General features: G+C 30.7%; 1 protein-coding gene across 1 annotated transcript in view; it reads left to right on the top strand.

The window, feature by feature from the left end:
• Positions 1-23,223, top strand: part of LOC143054442 (muscle, skeletal receptor tyrosine protein kinase-like) — a 54,493-nt gene extending 31,270 nt beyond the window's left edge. The window contains exons 8-12 of the mRNA XM_076227457.1: positions 3,600-3,612; positions 9,061-9,315; positions 14,041-14,213; positions 14,670-14,912; positions 16,774-23,223. Of these exons, the coding sequence (XP_076083572.1) occupies positions 3,600-3,612; positions 9,061-9,315; positions 14,041-14,213; positions 14,670-14,912; positions 16,774-17,957 (1,868 nt within the window). The 3' untranslated portion in view covers positions 17,958-23,223. The remainder of the gene's footprint in view (positions 1-3,599; positions 3,613-9,060; positions 9,316-14,040; positions 14,214-14,669; positions 14,913-16,773) is intronic.
• Positions 23,224-26,715: the final 3,492 nt, after the last annotated feature.

Raw genomic sequence — 26,715 nt, 5'->3', positions numbered from 1 at the left:
TTCAATATTTGATGAACTAGTTTAAAATTAGATGTACTAGTTTAAGATAAGATGGGCTAGTTTAAAATGAGATGTCTATCAAATTTTAAGCTAGTCTATCTTAGCTTAAAATTTGATAGACTAGTTTAATAATAGAAGGACTAGTTTAAAATTTGATGGACCAGTTTAAATTAGATGGACTAGTTAGATGAACATGTTTTAAATAAGAATAAGTGTGAACTCAGTGTGCAGAATTTGACATTAATGCGTCATTTATCATTTTCCTGTTGTATTTATTCAAGATTTGAATGCTTCTTTTTGTGATTTGATTGGGGTGTTTAAGTGTTGACAGAAGCACATTTTTTTATGAAATGCACATCCCCACTTTTCTCCCCTATAAGCCTGTCACCCCCTCAGACAAGGTCATAGTGATGCCTTTTTACTTGGAATAAAGAAAACCAAATTTAAGATACTCCCAAAATCTGTCAGTATTTAAGAAGTAGAGTGATTGCCTATGCACTCAGCAAGTAAATAAGTTTAAAAAGAATCACATTAAAATTATAACAATCTGAGTGTTTACTGCTTCTGTGTACCATTGTTTATTCTGTCTTTGTCTTTTGAGACCAGAGGCTTCAGCAGTTGAGAAATATTATGAATCATTGTGTAATGTTGTTATGAAGATTTCCTTTTGTTTCCACACATCTGTTCTTGCTTCTTTGTTTCCTACACACTTAATAATAGTTTTTCTCCTAACCACTTTATTTTATTCCTCAGGATATTAATTTTATTTTATTGTTTACCATTTTTCTTGTTTTAGATACTTGTAATTGAATGTAGCAATGGAAATGAATTGATATTAAATGAGAAAATTTAATCAGTTTTGAATAACAAATGAATAAAAATCCTTTATAATTAATTTTATAAACACGAAAGTATGAAGGATAATGGTTAATAATAAAAATGTCATTTTTTTGAAGCAAGGAATATTTAATTTAAAACAGCAGATTCTTTAAACAGTTAGTGATGATGTTACTGTAGCAATGTAATTAATACACTATAATATTATAAAAGAGTTCAGAAGATTATTTATGCCCACCCTCAATTTAAAAGATAACTGGATTTTAATCTGATACATGCACACTTATGTTACAGTAACTCCATAATCTTTTATCTTTTTATCCACCTAAGTAAAAATAATTTGTTGTTTTTTTTTTTTAATCTTGTCCCTTTTTGCTAATTCCATTAACCTTCCTTAATGATTATTTTTGCAATCAATACTTCCTGATGCTGTAGCCAGATAATGAAGATGTCTCTCCCCCAGTTTATGCTCTATTTTCCTTTTAATAAAGATTATTCTATTTGTTATCCTCCTATTTATATACCTCCCCCTCCTTTCTAGTGTCAGACATGCTTTTCTAATGTATTAACAACATCCTACTGTTATTAATCTGTTTCACCTTTGATCTTATTTTGATTCTGTAATATAATGCTCCATTAAAGTAACATAAATGTCTTTATAGTGATAATCAGGTATGATAAGTATTGTCCATTGGTCAGTCATCATGTCCATAGGGTCAGTTTTCAATTAAATGGTCCATTAGACATATGTTTTGGTTTTGGGCAGGGACATATTAATGTTGGTGATGATGTGTATCAAACTCTATGATGAGTAATAATAAATTGACACAAAGGAAACAAAAGACTGGTTTAATCTCATTTAATATTCACATGGGAACCAGAAACAATTTTAATGAAAAATGTGTGTGATCGATGGGAAAAAGAAAATTACTTTAACTTAAGCTTGAAAAAAAAATGAGAAATTTTAATTCTTTTATTGAAAAAAAGGTTAAAAAGATTGGGACAAATAAATTGATCAGAAATATTATTACTGCAGAATGGTATAGACTAAGGAATATTTTCTTCATAATTTTGAAAATAATTTGAACAATTTAAGAACTGTATCTGGACTTAATGGATGGTTAAGATATTATCAAATGGAATGCTTGCATTCACTAGTATTACAGGAGTGCCTTTGAATGGAAAGTAACTTTTCATAAAAAAATGTGATTTTTTTCTATATTTTATCAGAGGATCTTTGTTATCAGTGTTTTAAGAGACTGCACATCAGAAAATTTGGCAGGAATATGCATTATTTTATATTTTCTACTCAATCGTTCTTCTGTACCTGGATATCTTACCTTGAAATTTGTTATCATTAAACAGATCAGCACAGATTTTAAGATATCGAATTGTAGAATTTCTGGAAAATTATATAATTCTGAGATTGTGATTACCAGACTTATAAAAGCAACTTTGCAGGTCTTCAGAGTTAAATTTGTGATGATAAATTTTTCAATATTTTGACCTATCAAGAATATATCTGACATGAGAGTGACATTTTTCTGAAAAAAATTGGGATTTTTTTTTTTGTAAAAAAAATGCAAGAGTAGATCTGTAAAACTAATTTGAAACTCAGAATACTTGACTTAAGTTTTCAAGATCAACGAAAAACATAACAGAACTGAAGTAGATTAAATGAAAACATGTAAACAGGTGATACTGATAATTTTTTCAATATATCAAAATAGCTGTTTTATATGATGTACAAATTGGAAGAAAAAACTGGGTAATGGTTGATATTTATCTTGAAACATTTGTGAAAACATTTATATGTATTGGAGTGCCTTCTCAATGGGAGCATGAGAGATAGTAATAAATGATTTCCATTGCTATCAGAGAGAGCCGTAGGGTCTTATCTCTGATTCCTCAGCGTGTTGACATTAGAAACTCTGACTGTCAGCTAAGCCAAACTGTTCACTCACCGATCTGATCTGATTTCATGGAGATAGGACGAAAAAGTTTTGAAAAGATAAAGAAAATGTTAATGACTAGTTACATCCAAAGATAAACAAGAAGAGGCAATATATAAGCTTCAATATAATTATATGGTCTAGTGGGACTTTTATAATTTCAATTCTTGTTGACTTAAAGGATTTGGTCAAGATTTTTATGAGAACCTTAAATTGATCTATTGTTGTGTTAAAGTTTGACTAATCAGATTTTAATGTTTCAATTGTGTGTGCACAGGATTGGAATTTGTCTTATTATAAAACTATAATTACTAGTTTGGACTTGAAAGAGACATTCAACACAAAAAGTTGGAAGAATGTGCATGTCTATTTCATAGTCAATTTCACCTAGATTGTAATAGAGAAACATTGTATCTACATTGAGTGTGCTAGTTCAATTGAAGGATAAACATTGAAATAATTATTCTAAATAAGAGGAAATTAGACAACAGTGCTTACTTAACACCTTTGACATTTGAGATTTTTATTTTTTTCAATTTTCTGGATTGCTTACTAGGTTTGAAGTGGACATAAAACAATAAAATATTTGACTGCTTTGTGGATATTATAACCAATAAAAGTGTTATAAAACTTTTCCAAGAGCAAAAAGTGAAATTCAATCCCAAAATCTACCAACTAAAAAATTCTGTGAGATAAGAAAGAGAGTTTCATTTGAGATATTGTATGCTGTGGGATCTGTCGTGACTGAGGTCGTGACCAATATGTTGTCTGTTTATATAATACTGATTCTGTTTATTGTTTCTTCTGCAGGAACCAAGAACAAGTAAGTAGAACTTTAATAGATTATTAATTAGCAGTTTGACGATTGCTTAATTGCACATTTATTAGCTGTATATTCTCACCTACCTGTTTGTTAATGCAAAAGATTGATACTGTAGATTCATTCATATTCATAGTTAAAGTAACCAATTATCATAGATTGAGAAAAAAGTTGTATTTCTATGGATATTTGATTTCATGTTTTTACTGTAAAAAATTTCAGACATATCTATGGTAAATTTAAATTTGTGCTGCTTCAGGTTAGAGTTTTTGGTTTTTGATGAAGTTGAAGTCCAATCAACTTTAAAATTAGTACACATGTTTCCTATGATATGATCTTTCTAATATTAATGCCAAATTATAATTTTGATCCCAATTTTAATGCCAAATTAAAGATTTTACCCCATTTTCCCAGTCCACTGAAATAGAAAATGATAGTGCGGATGGGGCATCCATGTACTTGGGACACATTCTTGTTACTTGCTGCTTTGTAATGTGATTTAGAAAAAAATATGAAAATATAATACTTTGAGCCCTCCTTATCTTTTAAGATCTGTCACTACTTTGAATTATTTATTTGTTTGTAAATCTAACTGTTGGCTGTATTGCCTTTACTATTATGAAATATATTTTTATGGTTTAAGACAGTGAATTAGGTCCAGTTCTGTTACAGCAACATGGGAATTCATTTTCATATTATATCTTTATTGTCTTGAACATGAATTATGCAAATTAATATTCTTTTAAGTCGCTTTTCAATTTAGAGACCCAGTCTTCAGTTCTAGCAGCTTTTTTAGCATTGGAACATACATTTCTTATTGATGCTACAGTATTGTCATTTCCAAAGTTCATGTCTTTGAGGGCACTTAATTGGAAATAAAACTTTTCTATTGAAATTCCACATTCATTAGACTGAGAAATGTTTTCTTAATTATAAGTTTTGGAGACAATGTTAGCCCCATCTTTTTGTCTCCTCTATGCCACATAAATTATGTGACTTATCTCTTCGCAGACTTGTTATATCATGTAAATTGTAAGAGATGCCACTTAGTTTGTATTAGGTGACAAGCATTTTAAGTGCAAACTTCCTCCACTGTCAAAGATAACTTAATTTAACTTTGAAATAATAGTCATAAAATGAATTATTTGGTATATGCAATCTTTTTGTATCAAAATTACTTATCAGAAAATACTGATTACCCCCAAATACTGTCGAATTAACTAAGAGGAAGGAAAATTGTGGGAAAGTTTTAAGTTCACCATGGCTGAGTAACAAGGCTTGTTTAAACATTTGTAAATATTTATTTTTATGTGTTTTTCTCATTATGTAAGTTTATTTAATCTGTCTGAAGAAAGTTTTTATGGTTCACATTGATCCCACTAAATCCTTGTAATAACAAATTGACATATCCAAACCTAAGTACTGGTATGAAGTATTCAGAAAATTTAAGTGATGGAATGAGCACAGACTTATCACATACTTCAAGTAAAAGGGGGAGGGGCCACATGTTAAGTGCCTGTTTCGTCTCAGAACATCCACAGTGGTTGCCTTTTAGTTATATCCCTTTCTTACCCTTGAAATGTTTGATATTGATGGAAGTCTTTGGTAGTGTCTATATCAATTTCTTGTCACAATCTTTGGTGACTAATAGCTTAATATTTGTTACAGACTCATCTATTATTGAATATGCCATAGATATTTTTTTTATTTTTTTCAGTTGCCTTATTTGGTTATTGTCTCTATTATGCATATCCATCACAAATATATATTTCTCATTTTAAACACAAAATATGAGTAATTGTGACTGGAACAAAAATGATTTGATTAATTTATATGAAATATTGGCAGACTTTATAGTTTAAAAAATTACATGCATTTTTCTCATGTAATTATTAAGGATTAATTATTCATATTTAATAAAGATTATTTAGGTAATAAAAATATTAACTTTAATAATTCATATGTATAGGATTAATCACTATGCTGATAGGGTTAAAAGTAAAATATTTTTGGACTAAGGAGTTAAGTAGCCTCTCGAGGTATAAAAGATGACAGTCATATAAAACATGTGTCAGTACTTATAACAAATCATCAAAACACAAACATTGTGATTTATTGGAAAATAATAAGGGGTACTACACATGATTCTGATCAAGATAACTTGTGGGTACTACACATGATTCTGATCAAGATAACTTGTCTTCAACTAAATGTTTTTCATCAGAAAAGAAAATGTCACTTTCGTACATATTATAATTAATTCCAAACACAAAAATGTTATTTGCCTTTAAAACTCTGGCTTATTGGAATTATACTTAATTTGCAACTATTTGTCTCCATTATTTACGGTCATTTTGTACTTACTTACACATGTAAAACACATGTAAAATTATATCATGACACACATAATTTATTGCCCTCTCCACCTGTTTGGTTTTCAAAGATTATATAAAGTTAAATAGTTTTATATAAAACAGGTGTAAATATCATTTATTTTAAGATTTTTTGTAATTTCATTAAATTGAGTAATAAAAATGATATACTTACATTTCTGTACAATAAAGATAAGTATTTATTGGTATAACTGTTTATGAGACATTTAATTATATACTGGAAAAAAGTTAAAAGAGTTATTTCCCTTTAAAATGTACAGTTTTGGAACAAAAAGTTTTGAATAAAGGGAGTGATGTAACATATTGCCAAGCACAGCTTCTTCCTGCATTTGATTATAATAAAATAGAATATTAGGTTCATAAATGCAAATCTTTATGCATTCTAAGAAAAGTCTTATGCTATTATGTCAAACAGTTATGTAGAATTATTTGTTAAGATAATTTCTAAAACACTTCAGTTAAGGCTGATTTTCACTTAAGACACATTTTATGGTGCTAAGAATGACAAAGTTTTTGTTGTTTATTAATTTTGAATCGAAGCCAAGTTCTAGAAAAACATTTATGTAATAGACTACATAGACACAACTTTGATAACCTTGAATAGAATTGAAATAATAATGGAACTCATCCATGACTCAAGGTGACAGAATTATTTTCTTAACAATGATGTTTTGCAGTTTAAAACCTTGAAATTTTAGAATGAACTTGACAATAACAGCAAAGAATTTTATAAATAGAACTAAATTCCATGCAATAACAGATATTTTATGAGTTGGAAAATTGTTAACCAAACTCTTTTTTTTTTCTTCTCAGACATATTTCTTCTGAACATGTAGGATCTTGGAATGTAATACTGTATATCTCTGAAAAACACATGTCCAGTGAAATACAGTTTTATTAGACCTGACAGAGTTATGGGACCTCAAATTATTATACCTGACAGAGTTATGGGACCTCAAATAATTAAATGTGACATAATATGAACTCTTGGAATGAACTTCCTGTTCATGACAATAGAAAGAAATTCCAAAGAAGATTATGGAATTTACAGTGAAGACATCAAGTTGTCATCTTGTTTTCTTTTGTTTGATAAGTAGAAGGAAAATAACTTGTCATACATGAACCTGTAAACATTTTATGTCTAGCAATGTGTAACATCTTGCTGATTGTCTCTTTATTATGTGATGATGTAATATTTCATTTTTTTCTGCCACAAATTATCACTTCTTCATATTTTCAAAGATGATGAGATAAAAACCTGGGCATATTTTGGTATAGTGACAGCTTATACATGTATTGGATGGAGTTCCTATTAAATAGGTGCCTTTATAATGTAACATTGTGAAGATTTTTGTCGAGCCTGCAACTTTTGTTGCAGAAAGCTCGACATAGGGATAGTGATCCGGCGGCGGCGGCGGCGGCGGCGGCGGCTACGGCGGCGGCTACGGCGGCGGTGTTAGCTAACTTCTTAAAAGCTTTATATTTTAGAAGGTGGAAGAACTGGATGCTTCATACTTTGTATATAGATGCCTCATGTTACGAAGTTTCCGTCAGTCACATGTCCAATGTCCTTGACCTCATTTTCATGGTTCAGTGACCACTTGAAAAAAAAGTTCAAATTTTTTGTAATGTTGAATTCTCTCTTATTATAAGTAATAGGATAACTATATTTGATATGTGCGTACCTTGCAAGGTCCTCATGTCTGTCAGACAGTTTTCACTTGACCTCGACCTCATTTCATGGATCAGTGAACAAGGTTAAGTTTTGGTGGTCAAGTCCATATCTCAGATACTATAAGCAATAGGGCTAATATATTCGGTGTATGGAAGGACTGTAAGGTGTACATGTCCAACTGGCAGGTGTCATCTGACCTTGACCTCATTTTCATGGTTCAGTGGTTATAGTTAGATTTTTGTGTTTTGGTCTGTTATTCTCATACTATATGCAATAGGTCTACTATATTTCTTGTATGGAATGATTGTAAGGTGTACATGTCTAGCGGGCAGATGTCATGTGACCTTGACCTCATTTTCATGGTTCAGTGGTCAAAGTTAAGTTTTTGAGTTTTGGTCTTTTTATCTAATACTATATGCCATAGGTCAACTATATTTGGTGTATGGAAATATTTTATGATCTTTATGTCAGTCGCGCAGGTTTTATTTGACCGTGACCTCATTTTCACGGTTCATTGCACAGTGTTAAGTTTTTGTGTTTTGGTCTATTTTTCTTAAACGATAAGTAATAGGTCAACTATATATGTTGTATAGAAGCATTGTTAGCTGTACATGTCTGCCTGGCATGGTTCATCTGACCTTGACCTCATTTTCAAGGTTCATTGGTCTTTGTTTAGTTATCTTGGTTAATGTTAAGTTTATGGTACAGTTGTTATAAAGCTTAGCTTTATACTTAGGACTATCAACATAATATCAATGATTAGTATAGAAGGCGAGACATTTCAGCGTGTGCACTCTTGTTAAATATCTCAGTATCATATGGTCAATTTTTGGAAAATACTACTAGCAAAGACTAAACCTCAAAAAAGGTCATTTTAGAATAATTATAACACCTAATGGTAGGGCAATGGTATTTGGTGATATGCAGTTGTTTAATCATTTAATAGCACATTTCTTTTCCCTCTGGCCCCCTTAGCCATGGTTTAATGACTTTGAAACTTTTTCTTAGTTTGTGATTAGGTCAGTTTAATGGGAATGATTTATATTAATTGTATTTGTATTTGCATTGGTATATCTCACTTTCATGGAGAATATTTAGCCTTGCATCTGCAGTCATGGTTCATTTACTTTGAATATTTTGTTTGTTTTATATATATGTTTATGACTTGCCATTTTAATTTCAGCATTTGCATCATACTATCAATAGAATAAAATAGAATAGAAAATTTTATTTTAAATCAGGTTTACATAAAACATTACAAATCAAAATTGCATACAATGTGAGACATATCTCTGTGTCAACATTTTTTTAAAAGCAAATAAATAATGAACAAGTCATATAGCATAAGAATTTGTTTTTAAGTTCCCCATTGCTTTCTTTCAGACCAATTGGGCAGTGTGTACCTTACAATGGAAGTTTTTGCAGTGCAGAAATAGATTCTGCTCAAATCCACAAGATTATCAATGTATCATTTGAGAAGTTGGACAGAGATGTTATGGACATGCTTCACGACATCAAGAAAAACTTAAACCCATTGAATGACAGATGTCCGTCTAATGCAAAGAAAGTCTTCTGTAACCATGTATACCCAAGCTGTCATCAGGAAAATGGAGAGGCCAAACCAATACACATGTGCAGGTAAATAGTGCATTATATTTTAGTGGCTTTGGTGGCCAAGATGTCTAAGTTGTTCTACTTCTGTAATCACTAGCCAGTCAACACTGAGGTTGTGAGTTTAAACCCAGCCCATGCAGGTGCACTTGACTCCAATCTTAATTGACTAGGATTGTCAGTTTTCCTATCAAAGGTTTTTGGTTTTCTCAGGGCACTCTGGCTTCCTCCACCAGTAAAAAACTGGCGGCCAATGATATAGCCCAAAAGTGGCGCTTAAACACAAACAATCAATAAATTATATTATTTTAGCAGAAGGAGATAACAGTGCAAATAGATGTTTGTCCTAGACCCATGTCTTGTTTACTGTTTACTAAAATTATCAACTTGAAATCTGAAGCCAGAGTACAGATAAGTTTATGAATAAATATTAGCATTTGCTCTTAACAACTAAAATTGTATGAACAAGTCAAAAATAAATGTACAAATAATAAATTGAATTGATGAGTTTCTACCCCCTTGTATATCTATGTTAATTAATAAATCCTTATCTATAGTATGATCTGTTCAAACCAAATAATAATTTAAAAGTAATTGAATATCAACACTCATCAGACTGAATTTAAGGTGCGTTAGACTCCTATGGAAAGCATTAAGTAAGATAGTATCAAGAGATAGTATATTAATCTACTATTATCAGATTTAATTGGGGTCTGAAAGCGATATATTACCCATATTTATATTTATAATATATCCTGTCATACAGATAAAAATTCATAAATTAATACAAACTATGTATGGGTGACACATGAATAATGTTATCCCCCATTATAAATTAGATGACAAATACGATTATAGAGATAATTCTAGAAACCCACGGCCCACTCTAACAATGGAACAAAAGAGAAAAAATTCTAATAACAAGAAAATAAAATTATATAAAGCATATTATACATATAACATTAGGATTAGAATTACAATATCTGTTTTAAAGCGATTAAGATAATCGTGTTTTCATCACCTCTGTGATATAAAATCCCTTCATGGTATAAAGTGGTATTGTTCGTTTATACCTGACATGTACACAAATTAAACTTTACTTTTCTGCTGCACTGCATTACCACAAAGACGACACATTGATTGATGGCTGCATATATGAAGGTTAAAAAGTTTAATTATGTAGTACTTAAAAATTTGTTTACATAATTTGTAGACTGTTTTTACATGATTGACTGTTATTATTTGGTGAAGGCTGATTGATTTTATTTGATCATTGAACAGGAAAGCTGTTAATGTTTTGTTAAATAAAAATAAAAGGGTTTCAATGCTGTTTCAGTTTGTAATTTTGTTCAACCGCTGCATCTGAAGGTAATAATTAATATGATCATAAACATGCATGAACTGAACTCTGTCTTGTGTAGGGTACTCTTAAATACCAAGAAAACCTAAAAGTGTTTGAAAATATTGTTTTTTTAACATTATTATTTATAATGATTTTTATTCATCAGGGACCCCTACTGGTTAAAAATAAAGTTTGAATACTTAGTTCAATATTGCACCTGCAATCATAAGATTTCATAGAGATAAAATGTTCTCAAATTAGCAACTTTTCATATCAGAGTTTAAAATAAGGCATGAGTATAAAGGTGGCATAACTATTTATCTATAAACTTTAAATGTTTCTATCAATTAGATAAAATGGTATTTACATGTTAAGATAATTCTTGTCTTGTTTCCAGAATCATGTACAACACTGTTCCTTTTATAAATACAGCTTTCATACAAAAGCGTTTTGTAATGATAAAGATTCTTTGGTAGCTTGTGGTTTTAGAATGTGAGGACTCAGATATATGTTGCACCTGGAAGACCTGATTCTTTTTTATCTGAGGCACACTCCCTATATTTAAAGAAACCAAGAACCCACTACTTGAAAGCTGGAGATATTTGCTTTCAATGAACTGTTAGTGCAGATAGGCATTGTCCTAAATATGAAAATAATTGTTCTATGGGATGTTATGCAACATAAAAGGTCCCACTTGAGGAGCAGGATCTGCTTTTGCTCCTTAAGCACTTGAGATCAACATTGTTGTTTTGTTGGTGATGTTCATGTTGCTCAGTCTTTACATAGTCAGCTTGTATTTTTGTTGTTTTTAATTTTTGTCATGGTATTGGCTGTTTGTTTGGACTATTCCTTTGGTATCTTCTGTCCCTCCTTTAGTGGAACAACAAACCAAAAAAGTCCAGAAAAAGCTTTTGACACAGTTGTTCATGTGTTTATATTCTTAAAAAGAATTGAGAAAGGAAAAATTAAAGAATAATACCTGAAGCAACTGTTTAAAGATTTATTTAGTCTGGATCAGAAAAATAAGAATTAGTTGTGGACAAATTGTAATCACATCTAGGTGTCTCCTTACTATATGTATCCTATAATGAGTTTGATTTCCTTTTGAATTTAGAAAAGGCCATTGCAATCAACACTAACACATAGAAAAACCAAATGACCCATAAATCTGTTTTCTGTTATAAACCTAATAATAAGTTTAACAAGTTGATTTCTCTAATTTCATGAGAAAAAGTAAGATATGTTAAGAGTGCATAACTAAAGCAGTATGTAACTTGTTTGATAGCACCTGTTAGATATGACCTGTTAGTATGACCTGTTAGATTTTATACAAAACCAGATTGTTATGCTCAGTGTTTATTTCTTTATCTATAGAATGAAATCAAATATGGAATTAAAATTAGATTGTTGATTAACTGATAATGTATTTACTTTTACGTCTGTATTTATCAAAGCATCCTTTAAATTTGTTTGAGAAAAATATTAATAATCTAGTTACTAAGAAAACAGATAATTTCATATTTTTTAAAATTAGCAATTTCAAAAGTAATGAAAAGTCTTCTAATAGTCCATTTTATAAGCTTTTTTTACTCAATATGAAGGTATATTTATCCCTGATAGTATAGCAGACAAGACCATCATTTGATTTATTTTTTGATACATGTATGAAAGATTTGTTTTCATTGGAAAGTACATCTTTAATAATTTATGCATACAGGATTTTTTTTTAGCGCACATCAAAGAATTATATAAATAATGTCATCTTTATTATTGTAATAAATAAAGTTTTTTAGTGAATAACCAATAAATCATCTGTCTGACATTGTTTTTTGTACCAAATTTATATTTACATGTTAAAATGATAAGAGGTAGATGTTTTGTACTTTAACCACTTTATATCAGGATGTTTAAATTATAGTTGTATCATTCCCATGTTATATTAAAGGTAAAAAGCAACAGTAACTATAAATCAGATTTACATTTCATTATCAGACAGAGGATCTGATATCAGATTGTGTTGGAGAAAAGAAAATTATGTAAAATGTCTAAATTTTGATAGTTGATTGAGAAATTCATAATGTTAAATCTAATGAACCTAAACTGTACCTAGGTATGATGATTTGAGAAATCTCACAATGTTCCATTACTCCAAGTTCAACTAATACTTGAGAACTTTCATTCTTTGATCAGTCTAAGTTTGACAGGAAAGGACAAGGAAAGATAAGGCCATATATTTTTTTTTGTCTCCTTGAATTCACAGATCAAATAATATTATAAATAAATCTGTCAATTATTATCCCTCAGATGTTCCAAAAACATTAATTTGACAGATAGCAGTATTTTTAGTTTTTAAAATTGTGTTGCATATTTGATGAAAAATTTCAACAACTCTTTGTAACAATCTTGTTTTAAATTGAATTCAAATTATGTACAAACAAAACTTTTACTGCTCTAAAAGCATAAAGGAGAACAACTTTCAATCACATACTTTTACAAATGTAAATCTAAAATATTTTTTTCCTGGCCTTGTGATGAATTTAAATAAACAGATTTTTCATTCATATAAGTACAAGATATTGCAAGACCACACACAGCAAACTTAGCCTCATTCATCTTTGAAAAGGACCAAAAATTATGTAATTATATCCAATATAAATAGTACAAGTGCTTTCTAAATAGGACCATTATTCTGGTATACAAGGCTTGAGTAGAAGGCTATGTTCTACACAATACACTGACATACTGAAACATAATCCTAATACATAATATTTAAAGTACATCAAACTTTTCCACAGTTCTCTATTTCAATATTAATTCAAAGGTTGTTAACAGGAACTTTTCGCCCAATAGAGATTTTTATTGCTATTTACACTATAATGTCATTATGTTTGATTGGATGATCCTGTATTTATCATGCTTTACCATAAAATAAGGTCTTACTGCTGAAATACTCCCTCCTTACTTTAAAAAAACAGTATCATTTTATATTACAGTAATCATAATTATATGAGATGGTATTAAAATATAGGAAAAAAATATTATTAGCTAACGCCCTCATGGGTATATCTAATAAAAACATTGTGTGTATTAGAAATATGAAATATTGACATATTCACTCTTTACTGATAACATATATATTTAGAATATAAACGTTCCAGAACCAAAGAGGGACATGGTTGTGCCACTCCATAACAATGATGTTTCCGCTCTTAAGATTTCTTAAACAATCTGCTCTTTGTATGGCGTGGCATTATGTTCTGAAAAAAGAAAAAGAACAATTGTATTTGAGGTTTGAAGATGTACAGATTTAACTTTAATAGTAGATTAGTAGAAATTTATCTGATTAATAACTTTCTAAAGTATGTACACATGTTCTATAAAAGTTGTTTCCCCAACTTATATCTTTGCAGGCAAAGTTGTTTAGCAGTGAAGGAACTCCTATGTTTCGATGCATGGCTGATGGTTGTCCATTCTATGGATGGATATAAACTACCCATATGTGAAACACTTCCAGATAAACTGGATCCTACCTTGAAGTGTGTAGATATCCCTATGTTTGTTAGGAAACCAGAAGAAACTAGAAGTATGTTTATGTTCAGAATTAACTCAAACTTGTATTTGGGGGTAAAACTGATTTAGAAATGTTAAATTGCAATTAAGATATTGAATTTAAATTTCGTAGAATGGATTTCATAAAATAAAACTCTCTTTGTGAATCAAAGAGACATTTGGAAAAATCTTTTGATGGATATAATCCAATATTTGTAAAATTTGATGAGTGTTAAATGAAAGGTGTAAGATTTCCCTTTTCTACAGCACCACTTATATATTGATTGATTGTTGGTTGCTTAATGTTCAGTGGCAAATATTTCATGCAACCACTTATTGAAGTATGAAAACTGGTAACCAGGTTTAATTGATTTGTTTGACTCAATTTCCAGTGGCAAATATTTCATGCATATTAAAGATGAATATTGCTAAAAGAAGTAAATTATCAGAAAATTTTAATATGTGTTAACATATTGGTATTTCTTGTTAGATTCGTGCTACAAGGGTACTGGACAATGGTATAATGGTACAGTAAACACGACTAAATCAGGAATAGCTTGTCAGGCTTGGGAATCCCAGAATCCTCATAACCATCAGAGGCCACCAGATGTCTTCCCTAGTCTGGAGGGAGCAGAAAACTACTGTAGAAATCCTGGGTCGGAGGAGGATTCTCCCTGGTGTTATACACAAGAAAGAATCATAAGATGGGAGAGATGTGATGTTCCTAAATGTGGTAGGTTCGGATCTAGATAACGCTGAGGTCACAGATTGCTACAGGTTTCTTCTTATCAGCATACAGTGATCTAAATGGAGATGTTATTTAAATGTACATTTTTGATACATCCATTTGGAATATTTGATATAAATGAGATACACGTATGCAGTACTTCCACATTAAAATAAGACAATGTAATATGATTGCCAATGAGACAACTCTCCACCAGTGAGAAAATGACATAGATGGTTGTCAATATACAGTCTTACTAATAGGGGAGTCTGTGTGCATGTTAAACTGGTTTCATCCCTCCACACATATTGTGTTTTGTAATAAGTCAGGCTATCTTGACCAAATGTGTTGTTTCTGCCGATTTTTTACATGGTTTGTACCGTCTTTTTCTAAAAGAGGAGTGTTTATTGTTGGTGAGGTCTGTTGCACTGTTATACTTTTAATGCATTTATAGATGACAGCGTTTTCTACAGTTCTTGTTCCTGAGTCTAGATAAGTTGGGATTGAATTTAAAAGTGACTATCAAAGATAACATTCCTGAAAGATTCTTTCTAGATTAAATTCTCTGCAGTGGGTTAAAAATGTTCAAATTTTCTCCCATTTTAATCAGAATTGCTCTACATTCAGTACCAAATTTCCAAATGTCTAAATGTCCATAGCTGAATGATATTTTTTGTTTGTCAATATTGAAAAATCACTACTTTCTCAATTATTGGGGTCGAAGGAAGATGAGATAAAGTTCGGAGAAAATCTTAGATAACGAAAAAACAGGTGCTTCAAATCTTAAAGACAACCTGCAGTCAAATACATTATGTTAAAAAATTACAAAAACATTACATTGATAAACTGAATGGCAGGAACTAGTAAATCCCAGTAACTATTAAATTTATGATGTAAAAATGGAAGATTAGGAAGAATTAACATAGTATATTACTATTTTATTTGATAAAAACAACATAAAATTCACAATTTAATCAGACTGTGTTTATGTATTTTACAGATAGTCTTTATATTGTAAACCTGTTTTGTTTATTTTCAAAGTTTTCAACTAATGATAAGACAAATTTATGTCCTAATAATAGTTTTTATGGCTTTTACAGCTCTATTAAAATCAGTGTTGAGGAAAGCTTCATTAAATTCTAAATTATTTTTTACATTAACAACCACCAGGAATACTTTATCTGTAGATTAAATCTTTTGATTATATCTGTATCCATATGATCAATGTTATTTTATTTGACTTCTGACTGTCATTGGATACAATATGGACAGTTAGTCTACCATTTGTTTATATATTTGGGATTATTTAGAAAAAATATTCTATGGTCCTGTCACTTATGTAACTAGGGAGAATATGTTTTCTTAGGTCAGGTTGACCTACATTTCACAGATTAATAAAACTTTTGAATTTAAAACCAGATTGCTATGATTAAGGTCATTTCATACAAAATTTGGTTTTTGCCTCTGAGACGTTGCATTCTGCAAGACAAAGGAAAACATTCATACAGAAATGTAGAGAAATATATATCCTCATGTGTATATTTAAGTTTATATTATAAATATCATGAATAAAAGAAAATTTGTGATATTGCTTTAATGAGACAACAACTGAATGAAACAAAACAATATTGAGCCTTCTTTAGGTCAGAATCTTATCTATACCAAGACAAATTGTATATAATATTTCAAGCACTTATAATCACCTATGAATACTAAATTTTCTGATGACAAAAAAACACTTTTAAGATATACCCATAACTAAACACAGATTCCACTGACACTTTGTAACTTGAGACAGGCGGAGGGGTTAGACTTTTAAAACGAATATTGAAACAGTTGATTAATGGCCAGTACTACTGTTTTACAGATGGAGAAATTCGACTACCTACAGGACGAGTGGAAGAAGAAAAAACAACTATGACAACAGAAGCCATTGCTATTGTTTCTACAGTAACAGCAGTTGGAGTATTTGTTGTTGCTCTTATTTGCATATTGTGCTACCAGATCTTTAGACAGAGACACAGTATAAAATATAATTCAACACCACAAGATGACCTTGACATTGATGTGGACAAACTTCAGCCAAATATATCTTATCACAAGATGGCTGATATTAAACTTAACCCCAAGTTACAAACCTTGGAATATCCTAGAAATGATGTTGTGTACTTATGTGACATAGGTCAAGGTGCTTTTGGACGTGTATTCAAAGCTAAGGCCAAGGATCTGGTTGAAGATTCAGAGGATTGTTTTGTTGCTGTAAAAATGTTGAAAGATGATGCTAGTGAAGATCTCCAACAAGATTTTGAAAGAGAGGCTTCATTGATGGCTGAATTCGATCATCGAAACATTGTTAAATTATTGGGCATTTGTGCAATAGGCAAGCCTATGTGTTTATTATTTGAATTTATGGAAAACGGTGATTTGAATGGATTTTTGAGACTTTGTAGTTCAGAAAGTAACTACATAATTAGACGTAATAGTGTGGATAAAAAATCCTCTGAACTATTCCACCATGTGGGAACAAATCAACAAATGAATATCATCATGCAGATATGTACTGGGATGGTATATTTATCAGACAATGGTTACGTTCATCGTGACTTAGCCACACGTAACTGTTTAGTTGGTGAAAATTTAATTGTTAAAATATCAGACTTCGGTTTAGCTAGAAGTGTTCATAGTATGGAATATTATAAGGGCAGCGATCATGACGCTATTCCTATTCGCTGGATGCCCTTAGAATCAATACTTTATAACAAATTCACATCAGAATCTGATGTCTGGTCATTTGGTATTGTATTATGGGAAGTGTTTTCTTACGCTCTACAACCATATTATGGTATGTCTCACGAAGAAGTTGTTCAGTTTATAAAAGACGGAAAAGTGCTGGCATGTCCAGATAAAACACCTAAAGCTTTGTATGAGCTAATGCGATTGTGTTGGAGTAAGAAACCGACCAACCGTCCACGATTTATTCATCTCAGCAAGTCACTCCATGCCATTAATGAAGAATTACAGAAGAAAAGTAATATAAATGAAGTTGTATGATACAATGTCTCTGATTCTTACTCTTTGCTCAAATCCAGTCATTTGTTTGTTGTTTTGTTATTGTTTTATTTGTTTAATTGTTAGCTTTATGTATATTGTTAAACAAAATTTAAACTTGTATATCAACTGAACCAATTTTTTATAAGAGATGGTAAGCAGGATTTTTTTATTCCAAATTTTTGGACACTCACTGAAAAATTAGGATTATTGTATTTGAAAAACAAGAATGTGTCCTCAGTACACGAATGCCCCACTCGCACTATCATTTTCCATGTTCAGTGGACCGTGAAATTGGGGTAAAAACTCTAATTTGGCATTAAAATTAGAAAGATCATATCATAGGGAACATGTGTACTAAGTTTGAAGTCGATTGGACTTCAACTTCATCAAAAACTACCTTGACCAAAAACTTTAACCTGGAGCGGGACAGACGGACGAACAGACAGACAGACAGACAGACGGACGGACGAACAGACGAACGGACGCACAGACCAGAAAACATAATGCCCCTCTACTATCGTAGGTGGGGCATAATAGGGGGTATTTGGTATATGAAATTGTTGACATTCGAATAATCTAAAAGCATGTACATAGACAAGTAGTGCTGTACATTTTTTTTAAGTTTTACGTTATAGTGATCAGATCAGTAGCTCAAGTGTAACATTCTTCACCAACAGTTTAATCTAGGAGACACATAATAACAACCTTTAATAACAATTAAGTTCAGAAACAATTTGATGAAAAATGATTGTTTAAAAATAAATCTTTGGTGGTCTACTCAGATAATAAGAAATTTTCTATATTTTGTAAAAATAACAAAACTTGTTTAGACAATTTGTTTCCAAAATATTTATTGGACTTCAGTTACTGCTTTAGAAGTAGTTGACACATGTTAATAATATTTACTAAAGTTTAAATAAGATATATCATTAGATACTGATCTGTAAGCCATTTACAAGTATTCAAAATGTTGTATAATGCTATCTGAAATAAGTTATTAAGTTTAACTTTCTGGGTAAAAAGTCTTACAAAGAATGTTTGTTAGTAAATTAGCATTATATCTGAACCTTTTGCAAATGGCCTTGTTGTGAAGTTAAAGATTTGGCTGTGAAACAGAACAAAAACAAAGGATTTTATGAACAGTAATTCTTGAAACAGTAATATTATCTCAGTTGTGATGAAAATAAATTTTGAAAACGAAAAGATTTTTTTGGAATAGACATGCATGAACATTGAAGAAGGTGCAACTTTTTTGTTTGTTTTCAAATATTTAGACTTGGTGACAACTATTAAGTGAATATGAATTTTTTCCTCATATTGAAAATTTATATTTTAAAAAACATGGTTTTCGTTACATTAAAAATGTAACTGATGTCATTAACATTTGATTTAGAAGAATATTATGCATTGCTGTTGACAATTTTAGTATTGTTCACAAAAGATTTGAGGACTCTATTTATCATATCATTGAAACATCCTTCATTATAGTGTTTTAAAGGCAGCTTACACACATCATTAATTTAATACTTAACTTATTATGTAATATTAAGTATAGTGGTTAGTATTTACGTATGTTTTAAATGTTTTATATCACCTAAATGTCCTTACTTTAGTGCACTTGTAAGTTAGGGAAAAATGTCTATCCTGATTTTCTTCCCACAACCTTTTGAGTTCTAGTTTTTATGAAATCCGACTTTTTTTCCTGCAAACTTTGATTTTTCTAGCAGTCTGCTCCTTAAAAAAACCCTGATGTAAATACATTTTGTGGTAATGTTTGCCGCCACTTAAAAACAGATGTGAGATGTGGGATGCAAGTACAAAATGATTTAAAAAAATGTTCACAAGGCCGAAAACATTGGAGCTGGACACAGAGTTTGTCAAAATATACTGTAGATAAATCGTCAATCAACTGAAGTGTACTTAGATATGCATGCAAGACAATATCAGTTTGATAGCAATCTTTAGTTGTAAGAAGGTTATGAATGAAATATCTTCCTATTGAGTAAAGTTTTAGATGTGATTGAAGTAGTTTGAACTGTTGTACCATGCTGATGTGAATTTATGTTTTATGAATGGATTAACTTTGTGATGTTTCAAACAAGTGATAAGATAAATTTAAGAGGACTGTCCTGCTATGAACAAGATGAAAAAAGTCTTTATTTATTTGATTTTCATCATCAGCAGGATTCCCAAATCATTTTAATCATCAAACGATGTGATATTTTTTATCTATTTGATAGTTACTTGAGTAACACACAAAGAGCAAGGGATGCAGAGGTACTTAAATATGAAGTGTTTTCTAGGTAGGCTCCAGGGAATCTGATAGGTATGAAGGCTAGAAATCTATACCATTGTGTCTACATAAATACTCTTGGTTTTAATGAAATCCTTGTGAACAGTTTATAAAAGTTTATCATTTTCTAATTTAAAGTACTGATTATAATAACACAAACAAAATTATCATTTATTCTGTTTGGGTCATTTTACAGCTTTATGTACCTTTTGGTTAGTGTCACCAGGTTGACGTATACAAGGTACAAAGTTTAAATCTAGTTTTATTTTTATTTAGGAGCCAGCTGAGACCCATCTTCTGGGTGCAGGATTTTCTGGCTGTGTTGAAGACCCATTGGTGACCTTCGACTGTTATCTGCTCTTTGATCGGGTTGTTTTCTCTGACATATTCCCTTTTTCTATTTTCAATTTTATTCAGTTGAACCCATTGATCAGTAATCTGTAAATTTGAAAAGTTTTTCCAGATCTCTCTGACACAGCTCTATATCCAGAAAGTCTATGAGAATGTTTGGATTTCAATCTGTATCTCTGATAGTTCAGACAGAATCTGATCATTTCAATTAATCATAGCCACTCCATACTGGTACACTCAATGATTATACAGACTTTCAAAACATTCTATCAAAACAAAAATATTTACTATTCATAACAATGTTGTTTTTAGCATAGAAAAATAGTTTTGGTTTTGTCAGGCATGTAAATTCTCACATCTGGTAGAACATTGGGGTACAGCTGAAGTGATATACATCTGTGACATCAATTGGGTGACTTGTCTATCATCTAAAGATGTATTTTGTACCTGGAAATGTGGCTTATCTTTGATTGCAATAGTTACTTCTTTGAAGAATATCATTGGATATAGTTAAGGTCTTTATCTGGCTTATCAAATCCTAGCTGCAGCCTTAGAAGCAGGGTACCCTGTTAGAACAAGCTTTTATCATCTCTAGCAACAATATGAATACAACATTGTTATGGATAGTAATAGTACTAAGAATGGACAGCATTTGTCACATTCTGACAATTTAATTTGGAAAATATGCAAAGATCCACCATAAGATAGACAGACATCATCAGTCCTATTATAAATAAACTTCTTTGAATCATACAATAGAAATTTCCAGCTTTCATACATCTGATAAGATATCCCCATTGTCAAGTTGTATGTCAAAAGAAATGATTTATCACTTATATACTTAATGATTACTTTTCTTTACAAAAAGTGCCAAATTTTAAAAGTAGTTAGGATTCAGTTGTTTACAAACTTTCTAAAAGTTATATTCTGTGTCAGAAGTGACAGAATTTAAATATTTGTGAACTCAGTGCAGCAATCTTAAAGATTGTATTTTTTTATGTCAGTTCTTCAAATTAGATGTTTCTTAAATAATCAGTTGCAGTCATCTTGGCAGTTTGTTATGTTTTGCTTTAATTTTGCACTTTTGCACCAGAAACCAGATACATTGTAAGTTTAAATTTCATCCCTATGGGATTAACTGGAAGTGGCTATGGAGTCTAAACTAATACTAAAAGCTGTTTTCTTAATCTTTTCATTTTTTTTGTTAAAGAAACAAGTTTTTATAAATTTTGTAATCTTTGTAGATAATGAAATTGTCTGCCATGCAGAAAATCAGATAAACTTTTTGAGACTGACAAAAAATTAATTAAAGTACTTGCAAGACCAAGCAAAAAGTCTTAGATTTTTTTTTTTATTCTAACTAATTACAGTATATGGACAGTGTGCCTCCTTTAAAGAAAACACATTTTGTTAGTTATTTATATTAGAATATCTCATTTTGTAATTAACTGAAAGCTAGGACTGATATAGAAGTTTTTTAGTTGTTTAAATTATGCTATGTGTATAAGTGCTATGTGAGTTGGTTGTATATTTTTTCTCATTTTTAAACCCAGTGAACAAATCATTTTGTATGTTTGTTTTTGCATGCCAAAAGTTTATTATTTTTGTTGTTGAAAGACGAGATTTATTTATTCGTTCCATTTATATACCAGAAAAATATATAAATGGAATAGATCTGTTGTATATGCAGCAAAAGTTGTGGTTGTATAATGATAAAGGTCCATATTTAGAGCAGCAAAATTTATAATTATATAGGTTGCTGCTTCGAGCATTTCTTTGGTTTTTTTCCTAATAAATACTTTTCATTATTGAATCTACTTTTTTTAATGCTAAAATGCATCAGTGATGTAAAATTTAGAGACAAAATTGTAAAAATGTTTACAAAGATAATAAAATCATGTTAATTGTTTTGCTATTTGAGGGGAAGGGTTGGAGGGTTAATTCATTAAGTTTAAAAGAATTGAAGTATTGGGTAAATCATTGATTGGTGGATTGTTCATAAAACTATTGAGTATTGACCTGTATAAATTGAGATCTATGAATCCATTAGGAGTTCAGTAGGAAATATCACATACAATCAGGAAATATTCTCTAAGCCTTTCAGTAGACAACTGCCAAAAAATTGCTGCACTAGGCACACCATGTTCATTATTTTCTTTAACTTTTTGTGATTTTCTGTTTGTTATTTTATATGTTCAGAATGGTGCTTATTTGTACAAGGACAGTATTGATCTATCAACATGATTATTTCTTCTTTATAATTTAATCTAAAGTATTCTTGAAACCTAATACTTGAAAACAACACTAAAAAACAATTAACACATTTAAAATATAAATTTAAATTGAATAAAGAACAATAAAATTGTGAGAATCAAATTTCATTTTGTATGAGGTAAATAATAGTTTTACATGTTCTTTCTTTTGATCTTTGGTTATCAGACATGGAATCTTTGGGACCAATTTGCCAACTGATTGCAATGATTCTGCATTTTTTTTTTAAATGATTGATTGATTTGTACTGCCCTTGTAAAATGTTGTAATAATTGTTGATCATGTTTCATTAAATACTGGCTGTAAAAAGTCATTATAAAAGTGCTAAAATAAAATAAAATTTGAATTGAATACCTGTTTTGTTTTGATTCTTATGGGTATATAGAGAGGTATAGTTTGAAAAATCAATTGTGCACCACTTGTTGTGACAAGGGTGTTTATTACTATGCTAATGAATATTCATCAGCAGTTGATGCCAGCATTTGAGACAAAAAGAAGGAATGACAGCCACAAAGTAGCTGATTACAACCTTATATGCATATCTACCGTAGTAACATATTAGAAAAGGCTATGTCAAAGATCAAGGACAAAGTTTCTAAATTTAGTCTGATAATTTTGCAGGAAAGCATATTCTGGATGCTAAATCAAATCCTATTTAAGGGATTGCAACCCTACTAAGACTCTACTTATACAGTCACATATATTGCGAGGAAGATCACTGTAGATTTTGAGGTTACTACTATATCTAAGGTCAAGGTCATAGTTACTAAAATAAGACAAAAATGTGTTCAGGAAAGTGGTTTCAGGAAACAATATTTTATATCAGATTGCAGCCTTACATACCCCGGTGGATACCACTATGTCACAGATAATAACAGGAAGATACCTATTGACTTTGAAGTCACTAAGTCTATAGTCAAGGTCATATAGTTACTAAAAATAGCAGGATTGGATTATTCCTGCAGAGCACATAGTGTACCCTAGTTTTTGTTTGGGTTCATGTTACTCAATCTGCAGTTTTCTTAGTAGTGTAAAGTAAACTTGTCTATTTTTTTTTCACTGAATGTTGCCTGTTTTCACATCCAAAACTTTATTTCTTGCTTAAATTTTTGGCAAAATAGAAAAAAATATTTTTTAACAAGTGTTGCACCTGAAACCATTACATAATGAACTGGAAACATTATTGTTTTATCTGTGTTTGCCTGAAAACCTGACATGGGTATCATAGGAGTTTTTATATCCTCAGAAAAGTAAGAAGTCTACAGCTGTCCTACATCTGTGAAGTGAGGTAGACAAGTATTTGACAATACGATTAAACAGACAAAAAAAGCTACTCTGTAAAAACTGAATATGGAAAACAAAAATTGGTATCCAATTAGTTAAGAGTAAGTTAAGAATGGCAATATATCCATACTCTTAACAAATAATTTGTATGCCCCTGCGGAGGGAGCATTAAGTTATGTACATCCCAAAATAGGTTTCCATTCTCTAACTTGAGTTTGCCTAAACCAAATGTTATGAAAATATACACAATGCTTTAAGTATTACCAAAAAACACAGATCAAGTTTGAATTTTGTTAGCGTCACTAGAACCATTCTAGAGTTATGCCCCTTTACAATGAAAAAAATGCTGATTTTTTTGTTTCCATTCTTTAACTTTAGTTTGAAGATCTGTCAGATTCACTAACTTATGGTACAGCAAAGGGTTATAACTGAATTTGACTCTCATTGTATTTTTCTTTAGTAGTCATTAAAAAAACACCTGTTTGGTGTGTGCAAAGAAGGATAACTGAGGATGCAAAAAAAAAACTTGCATTAAGGTGACAAATATTTGACTGATTAAAAGTTGAAAGGAATAAAAAAGGAGATTGTCTAGAGATGTTCCTGGTGTTGTGTAAAAATATATCAGACCACCTTGTAGGCCGTCTGAATAATGAAAACCTGTTTTCATCACTTCACATCAGATTACAAAATAGACAGACATTGCTATCAAACTTTACAAAACATTCACTTAATTCTATAAAAAAAACTGACTTTCTCACTTGATCTTTGATTTGATTTCAAAAAAAGAATTTGACCTTTGAGGAGTTAGAGGTCAAAATAATGGTGGGTGATTATTTTTGAGTTGTTAGACACATATCTTACAGAATAAACACCTTCTGTTTACATTTTTTATCATTTGAAACTTAAATCATTACAGGCATGAGACTCAATGTTTTCTTTTCCTTGAACATTAGTTACACATCAGAGATAAGATATGCCCCCTACAAGTTAAATGATCAGAATGAAGTCATTACACTGAAATGTTTTGTTTATACTACATGTTTCACAAATCTCAATTGATAATGGATTTTCATGGTTTTGCATATACATGATAGTTAAGAATCTGCACTAGAGTATCATTATCATTATCAGACAATTGTTCATCCTTAAAACTAACTTTTCCTGATAAACAACATCAATTTTTTTCTGCAATTCATGCCTTGGAGTGAATATACTGTGCAAACAGCTTCAAAATCTTAATAAAAAACATGCAGTCATTAACCGGATTTTTGTGACAAAAATGTCGGTTATTGATTTGGGGATGTACGGCGGGCGGGCGGGTGGGCGGGAATCAAATGTTGTCCGTGCATTAACTCATGAACCGTTCAACCAAAGCTTTTAAAATTTTAATATGTTGTTACTGACAACTAAATGAAGGTCAAGTTCAATAATGGCGATTTTGACTTTTACCGTTCAGGAGTTAAGGTTCTTGAAAGATTGAAAAATGGAGTTTACAGTCGTGTCCGTGCATTTACGCATGAACTGTTCTACCTAAGCTTCCCAAATTTTAATATGTTGTTACTGATGACAAAATGGAGGTCAAAGACAATAATGGCGATTTTGACTTTTACCGTTCAGGAGTTATGGTTCTTGAAAGATTGAAAAATGGAGTTTCCAGTCGTGTCCGTGCATTTACGCATGAACTGTTCTACCTAAGCTTCCCAAATTTTAATATGTTGTTACTGATGACAAAATGGAGGTCAAGTTCAATAATGACGATTTTGACTTTTACCGTTCAGGAGTTATGGTTCTTGAAAGATTGAAAAATGGTGTTTCCAGTCGTGTCCGTGCATTTTCTCATGAACCATTCAACCAAAGCTTTTGGAAATTTTTATATGTTGTTACTGATGGCAAATTAAAAGTCAAGTTCAATTATGATGATTTTGACTTTTACTGTTCAGGAGTTATGGTTCTTGAAAGATTGTGAAATGGCGTTTCCATTCACGTTGTTGCATTTACTCATGAACCATTCAATCTAAGCTTTTCAAATTTTAAGATGTTGATACTGATGACAAAATGGAGCTCAAATTTGATATTGACGATTTTCACTTTCACCATTCATCAGTAATGGTTCTTGTGATATTGCCAGGACACAAATAAATATTAACAAATCTGGTTTGCTGTCGTTGTGACAGCCTCTTGTTTTAATTTTTTATTGGGAAATATTTTTAAAATATTTTGTTCTGATACACTTACATCCTATACAATATACATGTATATCAAACTCTGATAGTGTAAATGTTCAACAGATAATGTAAAGTTGTTCTGATTACCATGTATTCCCAAGTATTCAGCAACAACTCTTTTGAGCTAAGTAAACTGCCAAAATCAAAACAATTAATAGAAACATTCCCAAAAAATGTAAATGGATGAAGTATGAAATCACAGCCTCAAATCTTAATATTTTGTGAATTAACAAACTGGTTTAACTCAACAACCTTCTTATAACTCTACAATTTATGGTGCACACAATAGTGTATTGTAAAAAGTAAAAACACAAAAATACTGAACTCCGAGGAA

This window comes from Mytilus galloprovincialis, chromosome 1 (assembly GCF_965363235.1).
Source record: "Mytilus galloprovincialis chromosome 1, xbMytGall1.hap1.1, whole genome shotgun sequence".
Classification (NCBI taxonomy): Eukaryota; Metazoa; Mollusca; class Bivalvia; order Mytilida; family Mytilidae; genus Mytilus; species Mytilus galloprovincialis.
The sequence above is the reverse complement of the archived record's forward strand: the minus strand, read 5'-3'. Positions and strand labels throughout refer to the sequence as shown.